At 36.8% G+C, this 7,500-nt stretch overlaps 1 protein-coding gene across 7 annotated transcripts in view; it reads left to right on the top strand.

The window, feature by feature from the left end:
• Window positions 1–6,788, top strand: part of LOC122249034 (intraflagellar transport protein 74 homolog) — a 32,899-nt gene extending 26,111 nt beyond the window's left edge. For all 7 annotated transcript variants that reach the window (XM_043009543.2, XM_043009542.2, XM_043009540.2 and 4 more), the window contains 11 exons: window positions 533–703; window positions 1,273–1,350; window positions 1,718–1,880; window positions 2,282–2,478; window positions 2,890–3,066; window positions 3,746–3,871; window positions 4,191–4,292; window positions 4,516–4,715; window positions 5,073–5,196; window positions 5,344–5,568; window positions 5,766–6,788. In XM_043009543.2, coding sequence (XP_042865477.2) covers window positions 533–703; window positions 1,273–1,350; window positions 1,718–1,880; window positions 2,282–2,478; window positions 2,890–3,066; window positions 3,746–3,871; window positions 4,191–4,292; window positions 4,516–4,715; window positions 5,073–5,196; window positions 5,344–5,568; window positions 5,766–5,978 — 1,776 coding nt within the window. In that variant the 3' untranslated portion in view covers window positions 5,979–6,788. The remainder of the gene's footprint in view (window positions 1–532; window positions 704–1,272; window positions 1,351–1,717; window positions 1,881–2,281; window positions 2,479–2,889; window positions 3,067–3,745; window positions 3,872–4,190; window positions 4,293–4,515; window positions 4,716–5,072; window positions 5,197–5,343; window positions 5,569–5,765) is intronic.
• The last annotated feature ends 712 nt before the right edge of the window (window positions 6,789–7,500 follow it).

The raw sequence follows: 7,500 nt of genomic DNA, 5'->3' as shown, positions 1-7,500 counted from the left end.
AATGGTAATAATGATAATGATAATGATAATGATAGTAATAGTAATAGTAATAGTAATAGTAATAATAATAATATTAATAATAATAATAATTAAAAAAAAAAAAATAATAATGATAATAGTAATGATAATGATAATGATAATGATAATGTTAATGATAATAATAATAATAATAATAATAATAATAATAATAATAATAATGATAATAATAATAATAGTAATAGTAATAGTAATAGTAATAGTAATAAAAATGATAAAAAAAAAAATGATAAAAAAAAAAAATGATAATGATGATAATGATAATGATAATAATAATAATAATAATAATAATAATAATAATAATAATAATAATAATAATAATAATAATAATAATAATAATAATAATAATAATAATAATAATCATGTAGTAGTAGTAGTAGTAGTGATTATCTTTCTTGACTTTGCGATACTGATCATATAGTTTTATTTATCAAATCCAGAAAATGTTTGTTAATAAAAAGATACTCAAGAACTTTTTACTCTTTTCCAACATCAGGGAGATGGCAACAGCCGACCAACAACATCAGGTCGTCCAATCACAGCTCGTCCAATCAGTGCAGCACTGCGAAATGCCCCTGGAACAGCATCCAGACTCCTCTCCACTGCCAGTGTGCAGCGACCTGGAGCAAGGACTGGAGTAGCCACTGGTATAGGGTTTAATACACCTGTAAGTTTTTTGTATCAGTGGCATTTATTTTAATAACAAATTTGTTGAAAGGATTACTGATGATACTTTGTAACATTGTTGATATTAGATAACATAACTGTGGGTATTTCATATGAGATTGATTTACATTTGAATATGACATGTGTTTAGAATGCTTAGGGTTGAGTTTATACATCTTCCAGGGTCCTTAATCATTCCTTTCACTTTCTCACCCTTGCTTACTGATACCCAGTTTAAGTTTAGAGCACTTCACCATTTTTTACTGTGGGGCATGTAGTGACTGCTGTCATTTTAATTGTATTTTTGCCAGGGCAATAGGGAACTGTAGTAACTTTGAACTGTTCTGTATCAGTTATTTCTGGACTTTTACTCAAGTTTTTACCTAAATAGGCAGAGAATTTTGCTCTGAAAAGTTAGAACAAATTTTTAAAATTTGAGAATAAATTTTTAGATGTTTCTGTATTTAGGGTTGAAAGTATTAACTGTAAATCATATAAGTGAAAGAATACACATAAATCCTCTCTAATGATGAATACATAATTTTAAAATGTTATTTTAATAATTGGTAGATCAGTGTGGTGGACAGACCCATCACCCAACAAGGTCTTAGTGGCATGAAGACGTCATCACGTGGCCCTCAGAGGCAGGTGAGTGGTTGCAATGGCTTTAAGTCAGATATTTGAAACATTGATTATAAAAGGGATATATCCTGATTTGTTCTTTTTTCTTGTTCCGTCTCATCTTTTCCTTCCAATGGTTCTACTCCCTTCTCTTCTTTTTCCTCTTCTCCATATATTTCCCTGTCCCCTTCTTGTTCTCCATCTTTTTGTTCTTCCTCCTCTTCTTCTTTTCCCTCTCTTTCTATTTCCCCTTCTCCTTCCTAATCTCCTTCCCCATCCTTTTCTTCTCTGAACACTTTTTCATCTCTTTATCTCCCTCTCCCCTTCATCCTTTTTTCCTTCATCATGCAGTATAGATATATAACAGCACATTTTCTGTACCTCCCTTCACCAGGTCCAGGACAAGAGCTACTTCATGGGCCTTCTGCGCACCAAGATCACTGACTTGGGCGCAGAGATCACCCACCTCAGTACAGATATTGACAAGATGAAGCAGGAACAGTCCACCTTCCTCACATATGACAAACGTGTCAAGGAGATGGCCCAGGAACTCACGGGTTAGTATTGGCCACAATGGGTGTATATATTTTTCCTCTTGTTTCATGCCTTAGATGCTTTTACTTAAATCACTAGTGTAGTGAGGGAGGATTTGATTAGTAAAATTCTACAATAAAATTCTTTTTATGATATATTAATGGTAAGCTGATCTTATACAGTATGCTGTTGCCTGATCCTGGAAGTCCACTGGTTACTGGATTGTCCTGGTTTACCTCTAACCTTCAGCTAAAACACTGGCTTGGAGATGTTGTTGGTCAAGGCAAATTCCAATTCATTATTTATGAAATCTGTCCTCTCTCACTAAATTATAGGACTAGTGATTCCCTCTAGGTACATTATGAATTCTGAATCCATATTTTGGTTACTTCATTGTCTAATAAGTATAACTAATGCTTTTCAGAGCTCCAGGGTACTTTGGGAGATTACAACCTGCTGGTGGACCTTTTAAACACGGACACTGAACAGATTGAGATTGAGGAGGAGATCAAAGCCCTGAAGGATACCAATAAGGAGGAAGGAGACAAACTTGACTCTCTTTTCTCACATAAGCAGGATCTTGAGTCCATGATGAGGCAGCTGGAAGTCGATATTGAAGAGGTATGGCTTTGAGAAATTTGTTTTGCTTTAACCCACTTACGACTGGGGCATTCCAGCCTTGAATGTCCCAATGCCGGGGCGTTCGAATTATTAGGCCTAAATCAATTAAATGGCTGGCACAATACTGTGCCGCCCGGCCACTGGGCTTTTGAATGAGCGGTACAGTACTGTACCACCCGTCCAGAGAGGGTTAATCTGTGTGAACCTAGAGGGCCATTCAGTTCTGATTTACTGGATATGGGCTGGAAATTGTATGAGCATAAGTTTTGTAATTTGGTACAGAAATGGAACAGATATTTTGACAGCAAATTATCCACATAAGTGAAAATATGATAAGATACTGTCATTTCTTAAAGCAGTTTTACAGAATCTCTCATAATAGTTTTCAAATCATCCACTATAACTTTACAGGAAAGGCACATGGGTGAGAGTCTTTTGGAGGCGATGCAACCAAACCTACGACAAAAATACTTTGAACTGAGGCAGACCAACACCACCCTCCTGCAACACCTCGACCAGATGCAGCTCGAGTTGGATGCCCTTGACAACAGAAAAGCTGCTCTTGAGGACGAGCTAGCTTTGTCAAAGGTTTGTAGAACTGTTGTACTGAAATTTGTTTTAGACCAAAGATTGATGTGCTATAGTCTGTGCCAAGTATAAACCCAATCCAACAATCCTTTTAAGAATTATTGTCCCAATATTTTTGTATACTAAATGGACTATAGTTGCTGTAAGTAAATGAAAGTCTCTTTTGGTATTTAGAATTAGGTTTTTAATCCTAAAGATTTTTTTCCATCAGATATCATTTAATTATAGCAGTAGTAAGTGACACTACCTTATAGTGTCCACAGAGGTTAATGCTAAGGGTATGGATATGTAATATTAGTTCAAGGGTGGCCAGTCAGTTCATTTAATTTTTATGCAATATTCATTTTTTAAGATTAATACATTGGTACAGAATTGTAATGTAACAAATAGATTTGTAATTTACTTGCTTGTTTTAGTTCACTATTTCCATTTGAGAGTGTTCTTGTATCTTCCTGCCTGCTTTTAATTCATGCAGATAAACAGCATACTCAAAGCTGATTTTATTGAGCAATTTTGGTTTTTATTTTCAATTATCTTTATTATAAACCTTATTATGCAAATATTCTTCTCATTAGCTCGCTTGGAAATGTGTTCAAAATAGTTAAAATTTGTCTCAACTGATATTAGATACTACATCAAATGTGAATATTTTATAATTGGGCATTTCATTTCCACACAGGTGAAGCAAGAAGCTGTTGGCTTGTATGAGAAGCTTCAGGACCTAGAGGAGAAAAAAGCTGAAATTATCAATGAAAATCAAAAAAGAGGAACACCCAAAGAAGAGAGAGAGAGGCTCTTGCTTCAGGTAACCATCATATGTAACAGCTGTGCCATCAGGTCTTTTGCTTTGTTACATATGATACTGCATTACAAGTACTTTAGCTTTGGTTATAAACACTGCAAGAATTTTTATGACAAGTACATGAGAAATATTAGATATCTATGGGTTTGGCAGAAAAATATAAGTATTCTTTAATGGGATACAAAAGCTATTTTTGATATATGCTTAATATATGCAGAAATCATTGCCAAAAGAAATGATTGCTAACAGTGTGATACTTGTGAGTACATAATTGATGCTGCTTTGATCAGCATAATTGTAATGGTCCCATGTCAATGTTCAGGTTAAAGAAGACAATACAGAAATTGCAACAATGGAACGTCAAATCGGAGAGGTCCAGGATCACATACACAGAGTCCAGGAAGAACTTCAGCAGTTGGATCAGGTAAGGCCAATAATTATTTGATGAAACTGAAGTTTGAGAAATATTGTTGAAAAATGCAATGTTATGGTTTTGCAGGGTTTAAGGTTCAGATCAAAATAAATCAGTCAATTTAGGGTTCACTGTTTGTTTAGACTGGTTTAGGTATTAGGAGTGAAGGGTTTTGAGATTAAATTTAAAGACTTGAGTATTGTAAGATATTTGTTTCTAATAATTCCCTCCACAGGATTTAGAAGAAAACCAGAGTGAGAGAAGTCAGAAATACAGGGAACTGAGGAAACGTGAGGAAACAATGGAACAGTTTTTGGCCACCTTCGATAAGAATAAACAGGATGAAGTACAGCGATTGGAAACTCTGGAGAAAAACAACGTTGTGTTACTTGAAAAACTGTCCCGCAATCTGGCCCATTTCAATCACCTTCCTAGGTAAAATATTTGTAAATTTTTCTAGAATTTTTTTTTTTTCTCTCTTATCCACAGTTTTGGCTCTAATTCCTGCTGCTAATCTGTCATCAACAAGCATGAGCAGTTCTGAAATATATCATTCAGATACAAGTTTAATTTGAACGTGTGTGTTGCAGTTTCTATCCCTTATTCATTCCAAAATTTGGAGTAGATTTTTATAGTCTATCTCAGAGCAGTCAATGAAATGTTATATTTTAATTTATTTTAATGTTATTTTATGGCATTTTTCTCCATTCTAGCACCATATGGTTTATCTTCTATTATAAGAACATGGCTGTATACTATTTACAACATAACCTTTCCTCTGTAAAATTGCAGTACACGTGACTTTGATGTGATGCAGTCTGACCTGGCATTCAAGGAGGGAGAGTTAGAGAAGTCCAAATACACAGAGCAAGGGCTGAAGCAGGAACACTTGAATTTGCAATCCAATCTTCAAAAAGTATGTTTTGGTTTCTGTATTATTGAATTGTGCTTTTGGTAAAGGACATATGTTATAAGAATGTAGTATATGTTAATTATAGTTAGGTGTTTGTAATGCTCTATTAAAACTACGTAATTGCATGATTACTCACAATTTTCTTTAAAGATTGAGGCATTGGAACTAAAGATTCAAAAGGAGATGGTAGAACTGAAGGAAAAATTAGTCAAGATGGAAAAGGAGATGGTTGAGTTCTCTGACCTGGATGGCCTCAGGACAAGAGCCGAGGAGAAGCGAAGAAACTTAGCCGAAGAGAAAGAACAACTGGACGAAAGAAAGGGAGCAGTGACCCAGAATCTCCAAGAGATCGAGAGCACAGTCAAGTCACTGAAGGTATGTGTCACTCTTGCAGGTATATGCCAGGAGAGGTTTTTATACACTGCTCATTGCTTTTGCAAAATTTGCTATTATATTCCTTCTTGTTAATTTTGTACTAATTATAAGTATTTTTTATTCAAGAGACAATATTTACATTTACTCATAGAGTAAAATTTTAAAAGTAAACATTGGTGATTTTGACTTTATTCCAGAAACAACTAAACGAAAATGAAACCTACACTCAACTAACAAATCTTGAGAAGAAATGGGCACATTTGGAACAGTCCAATTTCACTCTCCAGGAATTTGTTGCACAGAGAAGAGCAGAGTCTAATTTCTTGCCTCTTCAGAACCAGGCTATGAAACTTGTCCAAGATTATAACAAGTTACTGCAAGATGTAGTGCAGAATGGCACCATCATGTGAAGATGTTCCTATTTTTGCATGTTGCAGAGCAGACACTGTGTGGCACGTTAAGTCCTACTCAGATATGAGATTTCCTTGTGTGATTTTAGCTACATTATATTAATTTTAGAATCTATTACAATGAAAATATCTAATTGCTGTTTTTTTTGCAGTTTGTGGATTGCATTGTTAAATAAAGGCTGTATAGGCCTTATTCAAAAGTGCCATTTTTATTTCATGCTTATTATTATTACCTTTGTTAGATGGTAAAGTATGAGCACCTGTGAACTCTCAGTGGGCCTTGACAGTGTATATTCATAACAGTAGATTTTTCTCTCCGTGGATCATGGGATAGCCAAAGGATAAAGAACTTGATAAAATGTATTGAATATATTTTTTTAAAGCTTAATGATTAAAGAAACAAAAAAGGATTCTTTTTATTTGAAAAAAAGAAAAAACTGAAATATTATTTAATTTCTATGCAAATATAGGAATCATATATACTAATGTCTTCTATTATCATTGTCTAATGAGATATAATTTTATTAAATATATATCACCTGTTTTCCAGACTTCTATCTTGCAAACTTGAACACATATTGTGATAAAATATATGTCTCATGAAACTATATAACATTTGCACAATATTTATAAACTAGTTTACTAACTTCACACAAACAAAGTGCAGTGTGTTATATTTTGCCTTGTTACAGTGATCACATTGTAGAACTCATTGTCAATCTTATATTATTTCTCAGAGTTTGTGCTTTTACATACCTGCTGGTATTACGATAGAAATTAAATCTATTATATATAATAAATAGTATTTACTTTAAGTATTGTATTAATTCCCAGTGACTCTTATTAAGTATGAAAGAAAAGAAAATATTGTATGCAAAAGTAATTATACAATGCATGATCAACCCGTCCCCGTCCCCGTCCCCGTCCCCGTCCCCGTCCCCGTCCCCGTCCCCGTCCCCGTCCCCGTCCCCGTCCCCGTCCCCGTCCCCGTCCCCGTCCCCGTCCCCGTCCCCGTCCCCGTCCCCGTCCCCGTCCCCTCCCCCGTCCCCGTCCCCGTCCCCGTCCCCGTCCCCGTCCCCGTCCCCGTCCCCGTCCCCGTCCCCGTCCCCGTCCCCGTCCCCGTCTCGTCCCCGTCCCCGTCCCCGTCCCCGTCCCCGTCCCCGTCCCGTCCCCGTCCCCGTCCCCGTCCCCGTCCCCGTCCCCGTCCCCGTCCCCGTCCCCGTCCCCGTCCACGTCCCCGTCCCCGTCCCCGTCCCCGTCCCCGTCCCCGTCCCCGTCCCCGTCCCCGTCCCCGTCCCCGTCCCCGTCCCCGTCCCCGTCCCCGTCCCCGTCCCCGTCCCCGTCCCCGTCCCCGTCCCCGTCCACGTCCCCGTCCACGTCCACGTCCACGTCCACGTCCCCGGGTTTCATATTGCTAATATATTTTTAAATTGTGGTGAATTCGTTACATGTGACAAATTACCCTCAAATAATTACAGCTGTTATTTTCACTAAATTTGAAGAAAAGCTTTTGAGATATTTT

Source organism: Penaeus japonicus, unplaced genomic scaffold (genome assembly GCF_977035675.1).
Source record: "Penaeus japonicus unplaced genomic scaffold, GWHDUDI00000001_assembly GWHDUDI00000029, whole genome shotgun sequence".
In the NCBI taxonomy this organism is placed as follows: domain Eukaryota; kingdom Metazoa; phylum Arthropoda; class Malacostraca; order Decapoda; family Penaeidae; genus Penaeus; species Penaeus japonicus.
Note: the sequence above shows the minus strand (reverse complement) of the source record. Positions and strands in the feature narration are given on the sequence as shown.